Raw genomic sequence first — 26,350 nt, 5'->3', positions numbered from 1 at the left:
ACAAAAGAGCCTCTCTTCCACAGAGGAAAATGTGAGGTGTTTCAGTTATGGTAATGTAAGTTCTTCCAAAAAATAAACAGTAGTTATTGGAAAACTTCCAGTGAGCTATCAGTATAAAACAAAAGTTTTGTTTGGGGGTATTGTTTTGGGATTGAGGGGCATGTTACAATGTGCTATAAGAAGAACATGTTCTATAAGTGAGAACATCTGAGTGCTAAATTATGCTTATTATTTCTGAAACATTAACTTGGGTAGGTTTCATGGACAAGCTGATGCTAAGTGGAAACAAAAAGTTAGACAGTCCATTACACACAGAGAAATATGTAGGACCTGGATTCATCTAAACCAGATAGAAAGTCTAAAGAAGAAGATATTTTGAGAGCAATGTTAAGAAAGTTTCCATCTTCTGACAGTCACAAAAAATTCTTTTCAAATCACATATTTTTTGCTTCTAGAAATGTTCAGGGCTTGTGATCAGTTCTTTTTGGTCAAAGTGCAAAACAAAAGAAATCAAAAAGGATTTGCAGAATTAATGTGCATGCTCAGTTCCGTTGATTAAACCCTCCTCAAGCACACTGTCTACACATACACTTGACCTTAACTGCTCTGAAAAAATCTCTTAATGTCTACTGTATCAATTATCCACATAGTAAATACTCCCCAAGTATGTACCAGATTGTTAAAATCCAGACTAAGCTTTTATTGTTTATTTTACCAATGATCTGTGGCTAATATGTTGCATTTTAATTCCTAGTAGGATCATTCCAGGATTCACTGAGATACGTCCAGTAGACACGGGTTTGCTGCATATCAGTGCTCGCCATGATAAGTGCGATGACACAGATACACCTCCGCTATGGTAATAGTCTATATGTGAAATCTAATAGTTACCACAATTGTCATAGCCTCATTAATAAGAAATGGTTTTAGAAGATCCTACAAAGTAGGTACAGAGTTTTAGAGCATAGAGCCCTACAAAGAAGAAGCAAATTAAAGTTTCATATCTCAGTGTCATGCAAAGGAAAGTTGACTATATTCTTTTAGGACTGATGATAATCTGAGTCAAGTCTGAGGTCACAGGCATCTAGATTGTGAGCTCTTTTGGGGACAAGGCCATCTTTTATTTCAATAGTTGGCACAGGAACAGAAAAAAGTAGGTGTACCAAAAGAGACTGCTAAAAAATGAGTCAATGAGCAGATGAACAAGCCAGGAAAGGGCAGCCCTTTTCTGACTTCTGCAGGTAATGGGAATAACGAAATGTGCTGGGACTCTGGGGACTTGACCCCTTGGACCCTAGCTTTGCAATTTATCAGCTGTGTGACCTTTAGTGAGAAATTTAAGCCTTCAGGCTTTCTAGTTACTCACCTCTTAAATAAAAGGATTGGGCAAACCAATTTCTAAGATCCCTTCTAGCTCATAAATTTAGTGATTGTTCTGGGGTTGTTGACTGAGGGGGATAGTTTATTTTCTATATAGTCACATGCCTACATGAAACCCATGGCATACATTATTTTGAAGTTTTGATATTTCAAACATTAAAATGGGGTTGGAAGGTTTCAGAAATCTGTACCAGGTTTCCCAGTTTATTTATGTTTCTGAATAGTCACACGTAAACACATTCTGAATTCTTTTACTAAGCAAATTAGTCCTTACGTACATCTTGCAAACTCTTGAGAAAGATATTTCCTTAAGACAAAAAGCTTAAAGTGGATTTTTCCAAGTAAAATTACAATCCATGGTTTAACGTGCTGATCTTAATTAACAGAAAAGGAAGCAAAAAGAGGTTGAATATTGGCTTCGTTTTTAGTGAGAAAAAAAATTAGTTGTGTGAGCAATCTCCAGGTGGTCACACATGAGAACACAAGGTGTGATCTCACTGATTTGCAGCTGCATCACTGCTAAATATTGCCCTCAATACAAATATTTAATTTGCCAGCCCTCCCAGCCCCCAAGATCTAAGCATTCTTAGAAGGAAAATCTTGTGTACTCTGGGTTGGGTCTGAAAATGGGACCACTGGTGGGTGGATCATGAAATGAAGTTGACTTGCATTTAAAACCCAAACTCTATGGATTCCCCAAAGCAACAAAACTTGTCAGTCTTGTCTTGATTTGATTTTTTTCCCATATAAACTTCTAGACTGAATTAAAATAGCACTGAGTTATCTCTTGATAGTTCGGTATCAAGGTATCAAGGCTGAGGAATCAAGGTAAATGAAGGCTGACTAAATTGTATTTTCCACCTTCAAAGTTGCTGTAATTACATTTACCCAATTATTTTGAAACTCATTCAGTCATTAGGTGTAGATTTGTTTATGAAGTCAGCAACTGACAGCTGTTTGGGTCTCATTAGGCCCTGTTCTTATGTAAATGTCTCTCATAAAAACAAAATTAATTTTCATTGGGTAACAAATGTTCAGTTCATATATGATATAATTTCTCCAAGCAGGTGTATATATAGTCAATATTTCCACTCTAAGTTGTCCTATCTGGCATATTTTCCAAAGCTAACAGATCTTTGATAATGTGGGAACCACATTTGCTTGTGTGTATTCAGTTTAGAGTTGTATATGTGTGAATCAAAGCAGCAGAACAAAGATTTGCCAAAAGGAAAACTGCTTCAAACTAAACTGCACTCCCTTTTCCCTACTGCTCGAGATTAACATGGTATTTGTAAAAGTTTGAAATTAATATAATAAATAAAGTTATCAAGAATGCCAGGGACAAATAATGCACTTTATCCTTATAGCAGAGCTTTAAAAAAGCATTATAAATCCCAAAACAATGATAATAACCAGATGAACACTATTTTTTTTTGACATGTAGCAATAATGTTTAGTTTAAGGATTGGCAGGAATGTGAAAAGAAAATATCTGATTGGGTTGTTTTGTTTTTTAAAAAATATTTTTACTTTCTTTACCCAGGGCTTTGAAGACAATTTGGAAAAGCAGAGTTCAATTATTCACTTACATGGGCTTAAAGGCAAATGGCTGCAGGAATAATCTAGTAGATATGGAGGCACATTGAATTAAAATTCTACTTAATTCCCCAACATTTAATGAGTATCCAACTTGCGGCAGGCAGTGATGGAACTGAGGTGGTTAAGGGTCAAATAGATGTCCTCTTAACCATCTAATAAACACTGATGAGAATTGATCTTTTCTATACTAAAATGAAAGTGTACTCTACTAAACTAAACTATAACTAAACTAAACTATACTAAACTATATTAAAACTTTACTAAACTTTCAACCCAGTAGTACTATCTTTAAAGCTAGGAAATAATAATGCAACATACAATTTGAATGTCAAAGTTTTGTTTTGTTTTGTTTTAAAAGAAGGACAGTATTTTTTGGAAACTGCCTAAACTATAGTAATTAAGGGTAATAGTTTAGAGGCGCCTGGATGGCTCAGTTGGTTGTATCTGACTTCGGCTTAAGTCATGATCCCCAAGGTCCTGGGATTGAGAGACACGTTGAGCTCCCTGCTCAGCGGGGAGTCTGCTTCTCCCTCTGCCCCTGCTTGTGTGTTCTCTCTCTCTCAAATAAATAAATAAAATCTTTAAAAAAAAAGAATAAGTTTATAACATTTCTGGGGATGAAAAGATTTCTCTAAGATACACTATCTCTAAGATACACTTACCATCACAGTTTTGAAATAGTACCCCACATGTCAATAAATAAAAACCTGGGGCAGCCTGGTGGCTCAGTGGTTTAGTGCCTCCTTCACCCCAGGGCATGATCCTGGAGACCCAGGATCGAGTCCCGCATCGGGTTCCCTGCATGGAGCCTGCTTCTCCCTCTGCCTGTGTCTCTGCCTCTCTCTATCTGTGTGTATCTCATGAATAAATAAATAAAATCTTAAAAAAACAAACAAACCTACATTTTTAAATAATGAGGGTGATACACTTAATGGTGAAATAATCAAAAGGAAAAACCTCAATAGCTTTACAGTAAGTATGATGACTATTTCAATTGTTTGATCTGTTGCTTTTTTATAATTGTGATAGATATGCTTGGAATATCATTGATATTAAATACAAATCTTGATTATATTCTCAGCAGTAGACAGAAAAAAAGTAGGATGTTGGAGAAAGTAGCAACAAAGCATTAACAGTATCCAGGAAATGGCTCACAGTTGGATATGAAAAAATCTGTGGAAATCAAATTTCAAGCATTTTATTCCAACTGACATAATGATGAATCCTTAAAAATAATCAAGGAGGCATTCTTTTATAATTCAGTAATTCAATCTTTCACTAAAGGACATAGAATAATAATTCTGGGTTGTTATCTAACCAATTGTTTTTGTGTAGAGCCTAACTTTCATATAAAATAATCTAAGAAAGGTTTATTTAGTAATTTTCTCTTTACAAAAGGGCTCTCAGAAGGCCACAGAAAAATAGAATTCTCGTCTCTTTCACGCTTTTTCTACTATACACATCACAGAATCTTAGAATTCCTGAACTGAGAGGGACTTTTAAGATCATCTAATTAAACTTCTTCATTCTACTCATAAGAAATCAGGCTTGAAGAGGTTGTGAATGGTTAAAATAGTGTGATTAATTAATCACTGGTAAGGATATACTGAGAACTCAGGCCTCAGTATATTTCTAGATCAAGGTTCTTTCTTGGGCAAGTTTATCCTATCCCAGGGCTTCAAACCGTACTTATGGTATTCAACTCAAACTTCTTTTCTGAGCTCCAGATGTTTAGTCCAGTTGGCTTCTTGACATTTCTGCTTGGATAGTTTATCTCAAACTCCAACTCACAAAAACAGAATGTTTCATTGCCTGCTCCAAATCCTTCCATCTCTGGGCTTTCCCACCTCGGTCAGTGGCACAACCATCCAAAAATTTCCATAGGCCTGGGATTTACAAACTGTTTTTGATTCTTCCTTTCCTACTACTGTTTCCATCTACTGCACCAGCAAACCCCATTTGATTAAGATATATTTCACAAATGATGGCTCTTGTCATGTCTGTTACAATCATACTCCAAACCAACTAAACATCGAGTGCCTGGAAACCCCTAACTTGACTCCCTGTCTTCACTCTTTCTCCTACAATCTATTCCTCACAAGGTGCCCAGAGCGATCAATCTAATGCAAAATTATGTAATATTTAGGGAAAAATGTGTTTTCCTCTTAAACATTATCAAATATTTAATTTTCTCCCTAATTGCTGAAGCTTTAGCTTCTTGAGGATGATTTTTACTGTTACTGAAAGAATGTGAATAGAAAAAAGAAGTGTGTATTAAGCTTTTGAAATAAGAAGTAGGGCTTTGGAGCTAGAAAAGAGCCTTGAAATCCAAATTGTCTTGGCATAGGAGATTTTGGATTTCTGTATCCTTCCCTTCTACATATGTCAAACCTAAAGGAACTGGCTCATTGAGTTGGGCAAAAACAGAGATGAGAAAAAGCTAGGATACAGATGGTATTACACTAAGTGAAATAAGTCAGGTTGAGAAAGGCAAATACCACACGATTTCATGATTCACTCATGGAATCTGTAATATAAAACAAATGAATAAACAAACAAAAAGCAGAATCAGACCTGATGGTTGCCCCAGAGAGGGCAACAGACTGATGGTTGCCCCAGAGAGGGAGTTGACGGTGCAGGATGGTCAAAATGGGCGAAGGGGAATGGGAGATACAGTTTTCCATTTAGGGAATGAGTAAGTCACGGGAATAAAAGGCACAGCATAGGAAATATGGTCAACGGCACTGTAATAGTGCTGGTGACATACAATAGCTACACTTGTGGTGAGCATAGCACAAGGTATAGAGTTGTCAAATCACTAAGTCATGTACCTGAAACTCATGTAATATTATGTGCCAACCATACTAAAATGAAAAAAAGTAGGACACTTTGGAAATCAAATTTTCAAATCGAACTTCAATAAAAAATATACTAAAGAAAGGAAAAATTTTTCATTAGCTCTATTTTTCAAATATCCTCAGTAAAAAAGGAAGATCTGGGTCTTTTGATGACAAAGAAAATTCATCTTTCCATTATGCTTAACTCTTTTTGCATTCAAGGCATGCTAACAGAGTAAAAGTTAAAGTCACAATTGTATCTACAGATATCATCTCTCACCAAGTTTTCTGGGGAAGAAGCACTATGACTCTTCGCCACTGCATGAACTCACTGGCGTGGTAAATACTTGCCGATGTGAATTCTTGACAACTTGGCATACTTGGAAGACATTCCTAAAAGAGAGGAAGGCAAAAATTAAACTTGGCTTCTGTTCCTCCCGGGACAACATATTGACTCACTCACCATACGTGAAAAAGACCTTAGAGAAATCTAATGTCATAATCTTAACTATTTGCAACATGGATGTAATCCATGAGATTTCCTTCTGTGAAGCTAAAACACTTAGGAAATAATGGAAACAAGTGCCATCATAAAATTAAATGTTTTTTAATTCTCACATAAAAATGGAAATGGGTTAGGATCCATTTTTTTGACCTGTTATCACAACACTGGCATTTGGTAAAATTATTCTATTCACTGTGCTATTTATGCATTTATTGCAATGTCAGATCACTGTGTATACAGAATTACATTTTATCCTAAGAAGTACATTTTACCCATTGTCATGCAATGATGATCTATGTCTGTCTCTTTCTTTCTTTTTCTTTTCTTTCTTTCTTTTCAAAGACAAGAGATGCCAGATTCTATGGTCTATGTGACAGGTAAAGAAAAAGAAAGGAAAAGATGAATATATGCTATAGGGAGAGAAGAAAGAGTGGAAGGAGGAAGGGGTTTAGAAAGGTAGGGAGAGTCAGAGAAAATTTATGGGGGAAGAGGGTTAGAGGAAATAATATTCAAAACACCATCCCAGAGTATCCTGTCCTGAAGTTATTTCCATTTCTTTTTTAAATTTTCAATTACCCTTTAGCATCTGAAAGTGCAGAATGTGGAATCCTTGTTGCTGACTTTACATCAATGCTAAGTTACAAATAACATGGTTCCTTTTCAACCAAACCTAAACTTTTGGAATTGTAATTCTCTGCCTCCTATGTAAAAAGAAGGAGCCTACTTATCACAAGGTAAATTCGAGAAAATGGACTTACCTCTTGGACCAGGTGCCAAGGTGAGGCCGTGGTTGGTGGAGTACTCCAGTTTCACCTGGTTGTCCATGTGCGGAGTGTATTTCTGGCCACAGCCCATCACCAAACTGAACTGAATCATATAGGATGCTCCTATCTGCATTGATTGTGTTTCCACATAGCGCATACTTGAGGCAAGTTTAGAATCTCCTGTGAAACTGAAAGACAGAGGTGGGAATCAGATTAAAAACAGTGATGTATTAAGGAAAAATTAAGCTCTTCATTTCATATCATACACCAAAATAATTTCACTTACTTATATCTTGCCAAGCTCGAGAATGGATTGTAGTCAATCTAACAAATGTAATTTAAAACAATCTGCCTATTAAAGAAGCATTTTTAAAGTTAATACCTAGAGTTGTCAAATATATTTGAAAATGTGTACTCATATTTTGTTCATGAGTGTAAATCTTTTGGCTCATTTTTTTTTCCTTTGGCTCATTAATCTCACTGCTTAGAATCTATCCAAAGGAAATACTACTAAATTCAAGTAAAGTTTTATAAAGTATGATATTGCAAGTCTACTTATAATAGTAATTGGTAACCATTTCAATGTCAAACCACAGGGAAAATGGAATACTTAAGTAAACTGGTATTGCCACAAGACAGATCATCTATATTTCCAATATTTATGAAGGTAATGTGATCAAGTTAACATGCTTATGAGACAATAAATTTTTACCAATCCACAAAATGATGCATAAAGGAAATTCACCAGAATGCTTGCAGTGGCTATGTTTCGTGTTGGGAAACTAGATAGTGTACAACTTTTCTTTTGTTTTTCTGATTTTTCAAATAGTGTTCAATGCTTAGGCATTAACTACTGAAAACATCATAATGTAGTTTTAATGACTGTGCCTCAAGTCAGTAAAATTTTACTGGGTCCCAGTTGACTACTATGTAATTATAAACTGTTTGAAGACAGGCACAATTACTTTTTTTAGAGCCACCTGCTCAAGGAATTTATAATCCATCAGAGGAGATTAAAATATGGGGACATCTTCACTGTGGTTAATATGGATCAATGTAAACATTCCCAGAGTTAACTACACTGGGGCTTGTCTGCCACAATACTTGGTACTACTCTTGTGAAGCAGGGCCAGTACCAGGAACAGCAGTATTTCCTATTAGTCAGGAGGCTGAGCTGACATAGATCAAGGGAATGATGCAAAAATTTGTGAAATCTTTGAGGCATTTAATACTTGTTCTTATTTGTCGCTTGCTGAATCAGCAAAATAAGGAGTAGTCTGCCTTGCTTCTTGAAGTCATTAAAATGTCATTTAAAGATGGAACACTGTCCATATAGAGAGGACCATCTTGGGCTTGGGGTCAAGGTTATAAAATGCAAGAAGCTTTTTCCTAACTATGACTAATTACTCTTTAATAATTTTGAATTAAGTTTTTACACTTGAACAACAAATAAAGGAATAAAATGTTTGAGAGCCTCAAATTCTGCTTTAGCTGAATGATCAATAAAAGGAAGTGTCATATTTATAATTGTTGGTGTTACACATCCAATGCTTACAACTTGTTTATCGTTAACAATAAAGATGCCCAACCGTTGTTGAGTTTAGGCAATATCCTCAGACTGTGCGAAGCACAATACCCACATCATCATCCCTAGTTCCATCCTTACAATAACTGAAATAGGAATAATACCACTAGTCAACAAGTTGGGAAATGGGCACAGTAAATGGTAGAGACTCAGTGCGTGAACTCAGCTCTCCATGACTCTAAAACCCCTCAACAATACACAATCTCTCCTTCTCTTGCTATAAGATAGAGAGGAAAGCATTGCAGTTTTGAATAACTTTTATATACAGTCATTTAAAAATAATTACTTTCAGTTACCATGTAATGATACTTTGGTATTAGAGATATAAACCCATGATTGCTGCCGTGTGACAGTGCACAGGATGCATTCTAGCAAACACAAAGCTGCAGAATGCAATTTTTAGCAATATTGCAAAATAAAAGAATCAACATAGAAGAAAAACTCTAGTAAACTCTACAGGCACAAACTTGTCCATATAAATTCCAGAGTCTTTTAAGTAAGCAATAAAAGTCCTGACTGCTCTCTCCATGAGAAATAAATGTTGCTTTTAACTCTAAGGGTTAAATGCTTTTTCTAGTGCCCTTTATGAGAAATATAATTAGGGGGAGCCAACTAATTAGTTATTTAAATTGTTTACTTTAAAGGGATACTATCCATCCTGGGCATCTGGGGAAAAAAATCACCCAACAGCACCAAGCAGCACAGTTTGTAATTCACGGAGAGACACTAGAACTTTCTCACTCATGTCTGCACAGTATTTCCCCACCCCAGCATTTCTGAAATAATTTAAGATTATTTTCACAATCAGCTCCTTGTAAATTCCTCCCTTCAGAGATGGTTTTAATTCAAAGAGAAAACATTTAATTCAAAGAGAAAGAGAAAGAAATGCTGTGTTTTGTAAATACTGCCCAAGCCTAACTTTTGCATGGTTACAATCAACCATGAATCTAGTTGAAGACAGTGAGTATTCAAACCTGAGAAGGATGTGCTCTGTGAGCTACCCTCACTATAACAGCTTTGGTGCCAAGACACCAAGAAGAAAACAACATAAAAATGACATAAAAGTACAAGAGTCTCAGACTGAGCCAGTCAGGGTGTGATCTTGATCTTGGGGTTGTGATTTTGAGTCCCATATAGAGTGTAGAGATTACTTAAAAAATAAAATGTAAAATGTAAAAAAAAAAAAAGAAAAAGGACAAGAGTCTATATGAAGTCTGTTAAACAGTGATAATAAATTTCTTACTTAGCACAAATATCTATTCCATCAGTAGTTTTGTCTTGTTTTTGTTGTAAGGTAGAGCTGAATGTACTTCTAACCAAAACATCTGCCATACTTCATGGTACCATATGATAAATCTTGATACCTTTTTTAAATGTAAATTCAGTTAGCCAATGTATAGTACATCATTAGTTTCAGATGTAGAGTTCAGTATAACATCCAGTGCTCATCACATCATGTGCCCTCTTTAATGCTCATTACCCAATTACCCCATCCTCCCACCCACCTCCCCTCCAGCAACCCTCAATTTGTTTCCTAGAATTAAGAGTTTCTCATTGTTTGTTTCTCTCTCTGATGACTTCCCATTCAGTTTTCCCTCCCTTCTCCTGTGATCCTCTGTGCTGTTTCTTCTATTCCTCATATAAATGAAACTATATGATAATTGTCTTTCTCTGATTGACTTATTTTTCTCAGCAAATTACTTTCCAGTTCCAACCACATCGATGTAAATAATGTTTTCATTATTTCTGATGGCTGAATAATATTCCATGTGGTATAGAGAGGAATCTTCTTTATCCATTCATCTGTCAATGGACATCTCAGCTCTTTCTATAATTTGGCTATTGTGGATATTGCTACTATAAACATGAGGGTGCAGGTGCTCCTTTGGATCATTATATGTGTATTTTTGGGGTAAATACCTAGTAGCACAATTGCTGGGTAGAGTAGGGTAGCTCTATTTTTAACTTCTTGAGGAACCTCTATATTGTTTTCCAGGGTGGCTGTATACCAGCTTGCATTCCCACCAACAGTGTAAGAGCATTCTTCTTTCTCTGCATCCTTGCCAACATCTGTTTCCTGGCTTGTTAATTTTATTAAATTATTAATTAATTTAATAATATTCTGACTGGTATGAGGTGCTATCTCATTGTGGTTTTGATTTGTATTTCCCTGATAGCAAATGGTGTTCAGCATTTTTTCATGTGCCTGTTGGCCATTTGCATGTCTTCTTCGGGTAAATGTCTGTTCCTATCATCTGCCTCATTTCCATAGTGTAGTAGTGGTTATGTTCACCTCACCTATTCTGATAACTTAATCAGAAGAAAAATAACACAAGAAAAACACAGACATCTATACCTTAAAATCTTGACCATTCATAGTACAAGTTCACTCAGTTGTTTATGAGTTATCCAAGGCTGGCTGCAAGCCACTGATATTAGGTAACCTTTTTCCCTCCTAAGTACAATGATGTTCTTACTCAGCTGGGGTTTTAGAGGTGAGAATTTCAGACTGCCATCCTTTAATTGATAAAACTACTCCTCTTTGCTGCTTGTTTAAGTCAAGATAGGTTCATAAAGGCAAAACTGAAGCTTAACTTCTCTGTTAGAATCAGAGAAATGAAAAAGAATAGTCCACATCAGCCTTCTGGGGAGAAATTCTAGAGACAGAATGCATTGGGAATCAGGATGCTTAATTTCATTCATGTTGATTTGCAAGAATGCCTCACAAAGAAAGCAACAGTAAAAAAGCTCCTGCGTGTAATTACAAGATTTAGTGAGAGAATGGGGATAATTCTTTCTACTAGGACAATCATCCCTGCATCTCCTTAAAGCACTCAGAACCTATGCACCTCACAGAAGCACATAGTATTGTTGCAGGACATTGTGGCTTTCCAACAGCTAGATTATCCTATTTGATCTTTGAGTCAAGGTTATTTGGGAGGCCATAAGAGATCCTTAACACGGGGTTATGGAGTTGAAAAACCTAAAGGCTGAGCTGCTGCTGGCCCCAGGATCACACAGTCACTAAAAAGCTAGAGACCAGGGACGCCTGGGTAGCTCAGTGATTGAGGGTCTGCCTTTGGCTCAGGGGGTGATCCCAGGATCCGGGATCAGGTTCCACCTCAGACTCCCTGCATGGAGCCTGCTTCTCCCTCTGCCTATGTCTCCACTTCTCTCTTTCTCTCTCTCTCTCTCTCTCTCTCTGTGTCTCTCTTGAATAAAAAACAAACAAAAAACCCCAAAAACTAGAGACCAGACCTTCTGATTTCTACTCTGATTGTCCTTTCTACTATGTCATGCCCATTAAAGGCACTTAAAGAATGTTGAATAAAATGAGTGTGTGAGTGAGGCTTCTCAATTGGGAAGAAGGCAAGGTTTACAAAACTATTGTTACTTCCATGTTGTAATGAACACAGATAAAGTTTTGGTTTATTTTCACTTAAAGAAATCACTCTTCCTGCATTTCCCCAGTGGCTCTTTCCCATCTTCATAAAAAAAAAGGCTCTTTTATATGAAGGGTAGATATACATAACCAATATAAAACGGAGATTACTCAGACCACAGAGTTCCTTCAAGGCAAATTCACCCAGTGACTGAGCCATTTTCAACAACCGATCTCATCTCTTTAAGAAAGGTTTGATAATGGTGTATCTGGGTGGCTCAGTCGGTGGAGCACCTGACCCTTGATTTCAGGGTCCTGAGATTGAGCCCTGTGTCTGAGTGTGGAACCTGCTTGGGATTCTCTCTCTCCCTCTCTCTCACCCTGTCCACACTTGCATACATGGGTGCATGCTCTTTCTCTCTCTCTCTCTCAAAAAAAAAAAAAAAGTTTAGTAAGTTAAACAATGTGTCTGAAGTTTCACAACTCATATGCCACCAGAAAAGATAATGCATCAATATTTACATTTCTTAGAAACCTAAGCAATATTCCACTATTTTCAAGGACCCCAAAGAAAAGAACAGTTCTGCAGAGCTCATTTCCACAACAATTGAAGAGCAACACAAAGCTGGTTTTGGTTTGATACCATTCAGAAGTTATATTCATCCCCAAAAGGACTTGTAAATGAATCTAAGCCTCTCTAATATCATCTTTTTGTTTTGTTTTTGCAATCATCAAAGAAAATTTGCTGGAGTTGACAATCTTGTTGATATTGTGGAATTGAAGGTGTCATTTTAACTCACTTGTTATTTCTATCATATTGTATCAAAACAGAAATAACCATACTATCTTAGTGGATTATATAAAATTTACATTTATTAGAAAAAAAATCTGACAATATGGAAGCGTTTTGTTTTTTTTTTTTAGAGTAAAAATTCACAGTTCTATTACCTAAAGATGATCACGGCAACATTTTGGTATACTTTCAGACTTCATTATGTTTGCCCACACATGAACACCCACTTTTCTTTTGTTTTTTAAAAGATTTATTTATTCATTCATTAGAGACACACAGAGAGAGGAGGAGACATAGGCAGAGGGAGAAGCAAGATCCTTGTGAGGAACCTGATGCGGGACTCAATCCTGGGACCTCAGGATCACACCCTGAGCCAAAGGCAGATGCTCAACCACTGAACTACCTAGACGTCCCTCACTTTTCTTTCTTTTAAAAAAATTATTACACAATCCTAATAAACCTTTTTTTTATTTTTTTGATAGGAGCAGGAGTAGGGGAGGGGCATAGGGAGAAGGAGAGAGAATCTTAGGCAGCTCCACGTTCAGCCGGCAGTGGGAAGTGGGGCTTAATGGGCAGAAGATCATTACCTGAGCCAAAATCAAGAGTCCACTGTTTGACTGAGTATCCTTCTTTTTTTTTTTTCTTTTTGCAACTCTTTCATTGACCTCTCTCCATATTGAAAAAATGTTGAGAATAAAGCCAATCTCCAATTATGGAACTCTTGGGAGACTGCCCCATTTTTCACTGTTATAAGCAATGCTTGTATAATATGCATTCTTATCTATCTTTGTGTACTGGTCCAATTATTTCCTTAGGATAAATTTCTAGAAGCAGAACTGCTTGCTCAAAGTGAATTTTTAAAATGAGCATTTACTGCCAAGTTGCCCTCAAGAAAGGTTGTACTGAGATAGGGCAGTGGGAAGTACAGACTTCAGTTATGGAATGAATAGGTCACAGGAATAAAAGGCACATCATAGTGAATATAGTCAATGATATTGTAATAGTATTGTAGGGTGACAGTAAGGAAGACAATAGCCGAGCAAGACCATTTTAAGACTTTTAAAGGACCTTGATAATTTTAATTTTGGAAACTCCATTATACATCAGGGCAAACAAATTAAAATATACTCATGTCCATTAAATATATATATATATATATATATATATATATATATATATATATATATATATATGTTATTTTTTCATTGCAAAATCCTTCAAGCAGATTTTATAATTTTGCCTTTAAATTTTATTTGGCTACTAGTCATGCATGTAATTTACATTTGGTTGTAATTTTTAGCAAACTCAGGAATCGTACCAAAAATTATTTCCAATATCATGAAATTTTATGAATATTCCAATTTAGCAATGAATGGAGTTAACATATATTATATTTTATAGATATTTAATTTGAATGTATTAATTCTATTTTTGCAATTCTCTTATCATATTTTTGAGACAGTATTAATTTTCACAGCCCTTGGACTTTATCCAGGCCGCTGGAAAGCTTGCGGGCCCTGGCATGTGCCCAAAATGACTAATGAAAGAACTTCCCAGGAAAAGGCAGAGCTAATGCAAAGGTGCTGGAAGAGGAAAGAGCTTGACTTGTTGGAGTAGAGAGAAGGAAGAACAATGTGGTTGGGGTGGACTGAGTGAAAGACAGGGAGGCAGGAGAGGCCAACTGAGTCAGTACACTCTATATACCCTGGATATTTCGTGAACCACTGTCCATAAAAAGTAATTGTCTCAGCCCTAATGAATTTCTCTTTCAACAAGCCATACGTTCCATGAATCTAAATCACCAAATGTAGAATTCTCTTGTTAATTTGTGTAGTTGTATATTCTACTTCCAAAACCTCACTTAGCTACTGAGTCTAAATGGAGATTTTTAGGGAAATTCTAACTTTGGAGAAATAAATGACTTAAAAGTCAACTGTTTGGACACCAATAGGACATGAGTAATGGAACATAGCCATTTTATCCATTTCTTTGGCAGGTCCTAAGGTTTTGTCCTTCAATATGTACTTTTAATTGGTCCATTTGTCCACTGCATCATTCTGTTCCTAACATCATTATAAGCACATGCAAATAACATTGTTAGTCTCTGAGCTGAGCTCCTTCTACTGCTTCTTCTATTACCCTCTATCATCTGTTCTCCAAAAAGCAGTCATAATTATTTAAAAAATAGAAGTATGATCACATTACTCCTCTGCTACAAATTATCTACTGGATTTCCATAAAACTCAGAAAAAATTCCAAAATCTTTATGTTGCTTTATAAGGTTCTAGGGGCACCCGGGTAGCTCAGTTGGTTAAGCATTTGATTTTGGTTCAGGGCATGATCTCAGGGTCATGAGATTGAGCCCTGGGTGAGGAGCCTGCTTAAGATTCTCTCTCCTCCTCCTCCTTCTGCTTTTCCCTCCTCTCTATAAATAAATAAACAAATAAGTAAATCATCCTAATATAATTTAATTCCTGCCTCAGGGCCTTTGCTCTTGCTATTCCCTCTATCTGTGATGCTTTCCTTGCACATTTTTACATTATTGTCTCTCATTATTCAAGTCTCTGTAGTAATACTTCCAGGAGGGCCTTCCTATTTTACCAAAAATCATTTCACTCTCCACTTAGACTACCTAACACTCCATTCATTTATCCTCACAGTACTAACCACTTCCTGAAATATTGATATGAATTTGTTTATTTGGTAAGTGGTGTTATTCCCCTCTAGAATGTAAGCTCTGCAAACAAAAGACTTTTTCTCTCTTAATCTCCAATACTAACTATGACACCTCCAGCTCAAATGGTGCCAATAGTGCAATCAATAAATAGTCGAATGTACATCTATCAACGAATGAAAAACTTCATGTGATTAAATCTTTATATTGAAAAAGCATAATAAGTAGGCTGTATTTTAGAAAGTCACTTATAAAATCCATTTGGGGGAATATTTAATTATATTACCAATTTTATAGAGGCACTATACTCCTGGGTACTGAAGTACTTTTGTTTTTAAAGATTTTATATATTTATTTGAGAAAAAGAGAGGGAGAGAGATAGATAGATATCACAAGTAGGGGGAGGGGCAGAGAGAGAGAGGGAGCCGACTCCCCACTGAGCAGGGAGCCCCATGTGGGGCTCCATCTCAGGACCCTGAGATCATAACCTGAACTGAAGGCAGACACTTAACTGACTAAGCCACCCAGACGCCCCTGAAAGTACTTTAAATAGTTGTTGAAAACAACAGAAAGTGACTTTTCAGTTTGTCACTCAATATATTTACCTCATCTCTCTGCTAAGCTTCCTAGAACAATCACTTACTGTGAAATGGTGTTTGAAATGGTTCTTGGGAGCCACATCACCCCAACTGATTTCTTTCAGCAGCATAACTTGAATTGATTTACTGCTTTTTAATAGTCTCTGTAAAAAATAATCCTAAGAAAACTCTGGGCTTACTAATAAACTATTTAAACTGACAAGATTTCTGCATAAGATATGGGTTGATGAAAGAAAAATCCTAAAGAAATTTACTTGTCTGTGTCTTCTAATAGAAGCACCTGGCAGTATTGATAAAATTGAGGGTTTGCAACTTCCTGACAATACTCACATTGCTCTGCTTTGAACATTATTGAGCACCATTTCTTTTTTTTTTTTAAGATTTTATTTATTTATTCATGAGAGACACAGAGAGAGAGAGAGAGAGAGGCAGAGGGAGAAGCAGGCTCCATGCAGGGAGCCTGACGTGGGACTCGATCCCGGGACTCCAGGATCACGCCCTGGGCTGAAAGCGCTAAACCACTGAGCCACCTGGGCTGCCCATTGAGCATCATTTCTGTGAGGGGGAAGAAAGTGACACAGTATTACCAGCCCTAGAGCAAGATCATGAATTCTTAAACCACTTAACAACAACAAGAAACACCAAGGCCCCCACAACTTCTGAACCAAGGCCCAAACTCTAAAGGCTTTTTAAAGATATGTCTTAACATATCACAGGTGTTAAGTTTTTAAACTGAACATTAATAAAATTTTCAACACATCAAAAAAAAAATTAGGCTCATGAGGATTGCATTACATGGGACACTCACTCTGTAACTGTTCTCCCTCTTTATGACCTCTATCTTTCTGCAATTCTAGGGCTGACCAGGCCACCTGGAGCTGATATGAAAAACTAGCCTTCCTGAATCTTCCCATCACAACACTAACATTACCCTTTTTTTTTCTCATGCCTGTTGTTATTCACAGCTTACTTTACTTCTTGCGTGTTGCTCTTTTATTTTCTCTCCACTTCATGACAAACTTTAGGAAATTTCTCTTTCTAAAAACTGACCCTAACATGATGTATGCTGTTGATTTATTTGTATAAAGAAAAGAGAGCTTTCATTAAAAAAAAAATTACACATAACAAGGAATGAGTACCTTTGATTTTAACACCCATGAAAGTCTAGGAAAACTTTCAACATTTCTACATCTCATTGATTTTGAAACCTTTTAATTAAATCTGCTTTTTCTCAAGCATCACTAAAGAGAAAAACTATAGCTTTCTTTTTTCCATCTTTTTAACTTTAATTTTTGCCAGTTTTACTGAGATATAATTGGCATATACAACTGTATTAGTTTTAGGTATACAACATAATGATTTGATATATGTATTATAGTAAAATGATCACCATGATAATTGTTCACAGTTCTCTTACCATCCTTTGTATTTCTATAGTATCAGTTGTAATGTCTCCTCTTTCATTTCTGATTTTGTTTGAGGGTGGTTTTTTTTTTTTTTTTTTGTGAGTCTACCTAAAGGTTTGCCCATTTTGTTTATCTGTTCAAAAAAAAATCACTCTTACAGGGCACCTGGGTGGCTCAGCTGGTTGAGGTTGATTCCAAGACTGTGGGATTAAGACCTAAATTGGACTCCCTGCTCAGTGGGGAGACTGCTTGTCCCTCCCTCTCTGCTTCACCCCTTGTTCCCGCTCTCTCTAATAAATAAATAAAATCTTTAAAACCCCACTCTTACTTTCACTGATTGACTTTCCTACTTTTTAAAAAAATATTTTATTTATTTTTTTGTGAGAGACCAGAGAGAGAGAGATAGAAAGAGAGAGAGAAAGGCAGAGACACAGGCAGAGGGAGAAGCAGGCTCCATGCAGGGAGCCTGACCTGAGACTCGATCCCAGGTCTCCAGGATCAGGCCCTGGGCTGAAGGCAGTGTTAAACTGCTGAGCCAGCCGGGCTGCCCAACTTTCATGCTTTTTAATCTCTATTTTATTTATTTCTGCTCTGATCTTTTTCTTTCCTTCATTCTGCTAACTTTGCACTTAGCTTTTCCTTTTTTTTCTTCTTCATTTTTTTTTTTATTTTTTAAAGATTTTATTTTTATTCATGAGAACCACACAGAGAGAAAGCAAGAGTTCAGAGAAGCAGGCTCCATGCAGAGAGCCCAACGTTGGGACTCGATCCCAGGTCCCCAGGATCAGGCCCTGGGCCGAAGGCAGCGCAAACTGATGAGCCACCTGGGCTGCCCCTTTTTTTACTTCTTTAAAGTGTAAGTTAAGCTGTTTACTTGAGATCCTTCTTGTTTCTTAATGTAGGCATTTATTGTTATGAACTTCTTTTTCTGCATTGCTTTTTGCAACATTCCATACATTTTGGCATGCTCTAATTCGATTTTCATTTGTCCCAAGATTTTTTTGAATTTTTAAAAATTTTCTTGACCCACTGATTGTTTAATCTCTGCATATATGAATTTTCTAATTTTCTCCTTGTAATTGATTTCTAATGTCATATGATTGTAGTAGGAAAAGTTGCTTGATATGACTTCAGTCTTCTTAAAATTTTTAAGACCTGTTTTGTGGCCTAGCATATGCTCTATCTTGGAGAATATTTTGTATGTGCTTGGGAATATTTTGTATGTGCTTGTATGTGCATTCTTTGCATGGGACGGAATGTCCTGTAAATATCTGTTAAGTCCATCTAGGCTAGTGTGACTTTTAAGTAATATTTTCGTATTGATATTCTGTTTGGATGCTCTATTCAGTGTTGAAAAAGTATTACTGAAGTCCTCTATTATTATTGCATTGTCTATTTCTTCCTTCAAGTCTGTTAATATTTATTTTATACATTTAGGCCCGCCTATGTTGGGTGCATACGTATTTGCCAATGTTATATCCACTTGTTGAATTAACCCCTTAATCATTACATAGTGACCTTCTTGATTTCTTGTTACCGTTTTTCCCCTAAAGTGTATTTTGTCTGATATAAGCAATAGCTAACTCTACTTTCTTTTGGCTTTCATGTGTCTGGAATATCTTTTCCATCCTTTAACTTTCAGGTTGTGTGTGGTCTTAAGTAGCTAAAATGAGTCTCTTGTAGGCAGCATGTAGTAGCATGTAGTTGGGTTTTATTTCTTTTATTCATCCAGCCCCTAATGTCATTTGGTTGGAGTAATTGGTCTATTTACATTTAAGGTAATTATTGATAGGTATGAACTAACTATGGCCATTTGTTAATTGTTTTCTAGGTGTTTTTAATTCATTGGTTCATTTTTTTTCCCTTCTTTTCTTTTGTGATTTGGTAATTTTCTGTAGTGGTATGCTTAGATTCCTTTATCTTTATCTTTTGTGTATTTACTATAGATTTTTGTTTTGTTAGTACCATAGGCTTACATAAAACATCATATATTTGTAAGAGTGTATTTGTACTTGAAGCTGATAACTTTGGTTTGAATGCATACTATAAAGCTCCACATTTTTTATTCTCTCTACTCACATTTAATGTTCTTGATGTTACAATTTACATCTTTTTTTATCTTGTGTATCCATTAACAAATTACATTAACAAATTATTGTAGTTATAGTTATTTTTACTACTTTTGTCTTTTAATCTTCACACTAGGTTTTTTTAAGAAAATATTTATTTATTTGAGAGAGAGGGAGAGAAGTGACTCCTTCAGCTTTTCTTTTTTCGAGTCCAGTGCCTTAACCATTCAGCCATCACAGCCTGGCCAGCTTTTCTTTTTTAAGTAGTCTCCCAAGATCACCCAACATGGGGCTTGAAATCACGACCGTGAGATCAAGAGTCACATGCCATACCAACTGAGCCAGCTAGGCGCTCTGAACTCCCTCAGCTTTTGCTTGTCTGGAAAACTCCTTACCTCTGCTACTAAAACCAAATGCCAATTCTAATATGCTGTAACAACCATCCCTCACAGTTGTATACATTTTGAAACTAAAACCTCATCTGTATGACAGCAATGTCATTACTACCTGTATACCTTGCTAGTCTATTTGATAATACAGAGGAATGTCATTGTCCCTCGGTATTATCACTAATAGTATTAATTGGATAGTCTTTAACAAATCTTAATTAAATTATTCCCTTAGTGATCTTAAAATATATGTATGATGTTTTAAAGACTATTTCTAGAATATAAAGCAGATAGAGGTTCTGATATCAGATACTGAGCATGGAAGAAACGAAAGTACTACAAACAATTAACAGCAATTCATTTCTCTATGGAAAAAAGTGCTCTATGGTGACACACTGTAAAATGATTTACAGCATATTGACTGTAATTCTTCTAATGAAAAAGCAATTGTCCAAGTTGTCCCTGGAGAACACTCAGCAACAACAATCCATGCACATGGAAAGTCATGACTTAGAAAATGAGAACCAAATGAACTCACAGCTGGGAAAACCCAATAATAATTAATTTAACACCAACCATTTGTACGGAACATGTATACATATCAAAATTTCCCTTGAGAGAAGCAAGGTCACTGAAGGGCAGAGGCTACATACTTGAACATGCTCAAATAATGTTTACTTAATAAGATAATACACTCCAAAGGTTTTACACAGAAAACAAATAACTCATTTTGGACTAGGTGGTTAGGATAAATAGCTGGTCAATACCATCACTTGAATTTCAATATTGTAACAAGTATTTCTGAAAAACATTGCCAAAGTGAGTTCACATTGAACTTGAACAATATATTCTTCAACAGCAGCAGAGAGAAAACAATGTCATGAAAAGGGGTTTTATTCTGACTCATTGGCTAAGAAAATGAGAACAGTTTGAGATCTTCCATGTTGCTTCATTTTAATGAGCACCGGGAATTTTTCATGTCCTTATTAAAGTAGTTAATGTATTTCTCTAGTCTCATTATCACCGCCAGAGTATACACTGTTGTTTCATAACCAAGACGACTCCTTTCCATTACAGAGAAGATCAGAAAGTCAAAACTGATTGCTCACATGTGGTTGTTAATAAAACTCCCATGGTGCTGCCGAAGGTACCCATGGGGATTGTACAATTATTTATATTTTCTTATGGTTTTCTATAATTACTGTCATTGTATTTTCACAAAGTAAATGTATCTCCACCAATTAAAGCAGTGGTGGGTTAAGAATATTCATCAGACTTGTGTGAAAGGATATTGTTCTTAGGGTTTTGATCAAAGCACAGAAATTAAACTGCTGTTATCATGTATTCAATCCAAGTGTTAAATGAAAATGCTCAGCAACTTTGGAGTTTATTTGAGCAGATGTTAACTATTTATGAAAATAAACATGATAACAGGACTTGCATTCGTGATATGACTCTTTGTTGTATTAAAAGGGCTGGGGAAAAAAACCTACTACATGAATCTTGGGGGATATAGTTTATGATATACAGCCAACTTGAATTACTATTAGTTCAGGTCAATTTAAATTTTTAGAAGCATATAATTCTAAGAAATCTCATTTTGGTTTACATCTTTGCATCTTCTTATTTTGCCTCACTCCTTTGTCTTCTTTGAAGGCTCTAGGACTAAGAAAGAATTTCCATAAAAACAAGCATCTGAGGGAGGCTATCAAATAGAAAACACAGTATAACCTTTCATACTTTGCTATATAGAAATTTCATTCTATCTAGTTCAACAGTGCTTGCAGCAAAAGTGACCAGCTGTACTTCCATTCCATTAGCTGTCATTTTGATGCTAGAATTTTAGCCTGCTGTGTGTGAGATGTGATGTCCATGCACAATTCCCATCAAAGGTAATTTTCTGTGCAATGGTGTGTAAAATTTACCTCTAATTATGATAAGGTCACTGATGGGTCATTTATGATATGCTCTCTGGAGACAACTGCAGTGAATAGCTTTTGGTGAGATTCGTCTGGAGAAATTAAATTGGTCTGACCATGACTCCATAGAAAGTAAAACTCTCTTAGAATATTATTCCTCAATTATGTTTAAAGCCCTAAAGGAACCCAGAGAGGGGCAATATGCACACTGGTGAGGGCTGTGAGTTTTGAATGATGCAGACCTGAGTTTTAATCTAGAGTTACTGGGCCTAGAAGCTCTACAGGATCTGGCCTCTATACAACTCTTGGCTTCTCTTCCTGATATTCACTCCCTCCCTCCCTGGACTTACTCACAGTCTTAAACTATTTATTTACTGTTTATTGTATAATGAAGTTTGCATTTGACCACAAATCTAAGATCTTGGCTTGGATAGTCCACAATCTTGAAACCCCAACAACATTAACTATATGAGTCAGTGGTCCAATATTGCTTAATAAGATGGGTTTAAAGGTAGATCTTAGTTATTAATAAATTAGTGATGAAGAAACTTCCTGGGCTTTATGTAAGACAGGATTAAAACAAAACTACTTATGACAAGTTTTATTAAAATAGTCATTAGAGTGATTTCACATTTTACCATAATCATGATGGGTCTCCATGAAAGGACAATGTATTAGTTAACTCTAGTTATTAACACTTTTTGAAGAGGGTTTTTATATGTAACAGTGAGAAATAAAAATTTGAGATTAGTAACAATGGTGAAATTTTATATTTATTTAAATCTATCGGTATTTTGTCTTCAGTCCTTCTTCCCAAGATATCTTACTTGACTTTTGAGGTGGTTCATATTCAGTAAGTATTTGTCAGCAAATGACTAAGTGCTGGATGGACTAGAAGATCATTTTTGTGTTCCAAACCTTAATGCAAATCATAACAACAACAACAGAAATTAAATTCTTACCAAAGTGTCCAGTCATGGCTACAGTATGGCTGAACATTTCCAAGGTAGAATCCTAGAGATTGAGTGACCTCCACAAGATTGGTAAAGTCAAGACTAATGCTGTTGAAAAGGACAGATGTCATGATAATCTCATCAATGGCCCATACATCTTCTCCCTGGGAAGAATGATATGGTTGCCACCATCTGAACTGAATTCCAAACTGTCTTGCATCATCTGGTAACTCTACAGAGATGATTCTAAAGAAAAAAAAAAAAGTAAAACTTCAGATTGATATATAAAATACAAACATTCACCGCAGAATATTTTTTTCCCTATGGTACAGCACTAAAAAAAAAAAAAAAATAGTTCTCCACTATTATAAACATTGTTCTGAGATTTCCACTTTCTTGTCTGACCCAAAGTCTTCTAAACACATCCCAAAATGTGACTGCTTTCATTCATCTGCTTTCAGAAAAGCTGACTCAATAAAACACAGTTGTCAAAGGGGCAGGATTTGTCTTAGTCTGAAAAAGGATCTTGGGCATTTGTTACACATATTACAGTTTGAGGCTGATTGGAACTGTGGCACTTCCTAATTCCCATGAGCTTAGCACAGTGTATGAGGTGACTTGCTGTGTCATGGTGGCTATGACAACAAACTTGTATGTGACAAATGGGGAAGAAAATTAAGAATAATATCTAATTTCCAGGAGCAATTACTGTACACAGCAGCAGGAACCATACATTAATTGCCACTGCAATGACATCTCCTTGAAAGCTCCATAAATCACAGTACCATGCTGCTCACATCCATACACAAGGTGAGATATGAAGCAAATGGCAAATGGAACATTTGTCTCCATCAATGTACAATTAAACGCCAGGAGAGGTGTTCGCAGTAAACACATACTAAAGGGACTGACTCTTTTTCCCAGTGAGCAAAGGAAAGCTCCCTAAGACAGGGGACTAGTTGGATAGCTTAGAAACAAATTATTTAAAAATTTAAATGTCTAAGGCTGGGTTTAATTAGAAATTAGATTGATTTTCATATTTGTATTATGCTTATTGTTAGTTATTGTGTAAAAAATGTCAAATCACATCTTGGAAATATATATTTTTATATATGTAGAGTTACTAAAAAATATCTCTTTTCTCTTTAAATAACTTGTATGTAGAGCTATGGGGTAGGATGACATGATTTTCATCACTAATAATTATACAAACTACCAGTAAAAAAACTGGCAGAATTTTTTGCAATGTAAGAAAACATACTTTTTAAATAATGGAAAATCAATATTCAATTACAGAAATATAAATTTTAAAACACTCCTTAAATTAAAAAGACACAGCAATAACATTTATGGTGTTTAAATATTTTGAAATACTTACGGTTTTAAACACTTTAAATCTCTGAATTTTTTCACCAATGTGAATTTATTAGAAGAGTAAAATTTGGTTAAATTGAGTATTTTAGTAATTTTCACTTTAATTTTTAAGTATTTACTAAAAAATCAAATAAATATATTTATGTTAATAAATATATATAAATATATATATCAAATATGTAAAGAAATAAAACAAACAAATATTTATGTTAATAAATATATATAAATATATATATAAATATATCAAATATGTAAAGAAATAAGACAAACTGTACTTAAAGTGGCTCAATGGTGAAAACATTATGCATTAATTTTAAAAATTTAATTTGCTCATTGTGTTACTAGAATATTATAATTTTCCTTTATTTTAATAATTTTAAAAGCAGTTACTATTCTCTCTGATGAAAATAAATATAATTTAAAAATAACAACTGAAAAGCAGAATTTCTTTTTTTTTTTTTTTCTTTTTTTTTTTTTTTAATTTTTATTTATTTACTTATGATAGTCACAGAGAGAGAGAGAGAGGCAGAGACATAGGCAGAGGGAGAAGCAGGCTCCATGCACCGGGAGCCCGATGTGGGATTCGATCCCGGGTCCCCAGGATCACGCCCTGGGCCAAAGGCAGGCGCCAAACCGCTGCACCACCCAGGGATCCCCGAAAAGCAGAATTTCTTAGGCAACTTCAAAGGTCATTTTCCTTTATTTTAGTGCATGTATATGTATGTGTGAAAACAGTAATTGAAATGACGAATATTTTCCTTTGCAGAGGCGTTAAGACTATGGGTCTGTAATCAGACTCTTGGGTTAAAGTCTCCACTCTGACACCTAATAGTTAATAACCTCACAGCTGCAGGGAGGGTACTCAATTTCTATGCTCCTTAGCATCTTCATCTGTGAAGTTGGGATAATACCCTTATGGCAAAGTCAGAAACATTGTGTCTTAGTACCTAGAACAGTATCTGGCACGTGCAAAAACACAACTTCTTACTGCATAAATGAGGTACATATTGTCAGTGTACCCCAAAAGAAATCTGAATACTGAGGCACAAAAAGGTGAAATATTCTCCCTAATGTTAAGTGGCTTCTAGGTGACAATGCCCGGAGCTGGATCTAGGCAGCATAGCTGTAGAGTCTGTGCTCTTCACATTCACTTCGTATGTGCAGTGGGGTGGGAATCTCTGCTTCCATTACTCTGTGCACGCTGCAGTGGTTGGTTAGAATAGCTATGGAACCATTTGATCCCAATATTCCTGGATGAGACCCCAGGGACTTGGGTCAACTTTCTGTTATCAATCTTCCTTTTGGGGTAGATACTAAGCTCAGACATTTCTCATCATCAAAACAAAAATAAAATAAAAATAGGCCTTATGATAATTTTAAAATAGGAAACAAGCCCTATAATTAAGACAAATCTAGAATAATTTTAGTTTCAGCAGTGATATAAGGTTTTACATTAAAAATACCAATTAGCACTCGACATTCTAGTTAGTTTGAATTAAAAGATTAGCTTAGATAAATGTACAGGCTTTACATCTTATAAATAGCGAACAGAGAGAGTTCTTTTATTTACTGAGTGACTCACAGGCAAACAAATTATTAGGAATCAGCCAGGAGTAATAGCGGTTAGTGAACTTGCATATCTAATTTATGGATCATACTTCATTTTTGAACAGCGAAGGCCGAAAGGGACAATATGGAATTGACAGCAATTACAGGCAGCAATTTATACTCAAGAAAATACAGCAAATGGCTAAAGGCATCAAGATATAAACTCTCCTATGAAGAACTTATATGGTTTGTATTATTTATCATATAAAACATAATTATCAAATTGTACTTCTGCTGTGTCACCTTTTATTAATATTTGTAAGAAAGAGAAGGATGGAGGAAGGGTCTCATGGAAAGAGGTGCATGCACGGAAAATAAAAGTGTTCTTGATGCCTCCACCATGTTCTCTTTAAAAAAAAATCTCCACTTGATCTTAATCTTTCAAGCTATGTACACACCTAGAGCTGAATAGCCATGTGGATTCTGCTTAGAAGAAAAATGTTGCTGTCAAATGGCAGGCAAGATTAAATGCACCTTTGCAATAGCACATTAAATGTGTAATTATTTTTCATATC

The 26,350-nt window shown here is 35.7% G+C and overlaps 1 protein-coding gene across 1 annotated transcript in view; it reads right to left on the bottom strand.

Annotated features, from left to right (window-relative positions):
* Nucleotides 1-26,350, bottom strand: part of RELN (reelin) — a 477,996-nt gene that overhangs the window by 124,817 nt on the left and 326,829 nt on the right. The window contains 4 exon segments of the mRNA XM_041722153.1: nucleotides 6,096-6,208; nucleotides 7,079-7,096; nucleotides 7,098-7,272; nucleotides 22,863-23,099. Of these exon segments, the coding sequence (XP_041578087.1) occupies nucleotides 6,096-6,208; nucleotides 7,079-7,096; nucleotides 7,098-7,272; nucleotides 22,863-23,099 (543 nt within the window).

Source organism: Vulpes lagopus, chromosome 11, assembly GCF_018345385.1.
Source record: "Vulpes lagopus strain Blue_001 chromosome 11, ASM1834538v1, whole genome shotgun sequence".
NCBI lineage: Eukaryota > Metazoa > Chordata > Mammalia > Carnivora > Canidae > Vulpes > Vulpes lagopus.
Note: the sequence above shows the minus strand (reverse complement) of the source record. Positions and strands in the feature narration are given on the sequence as shown.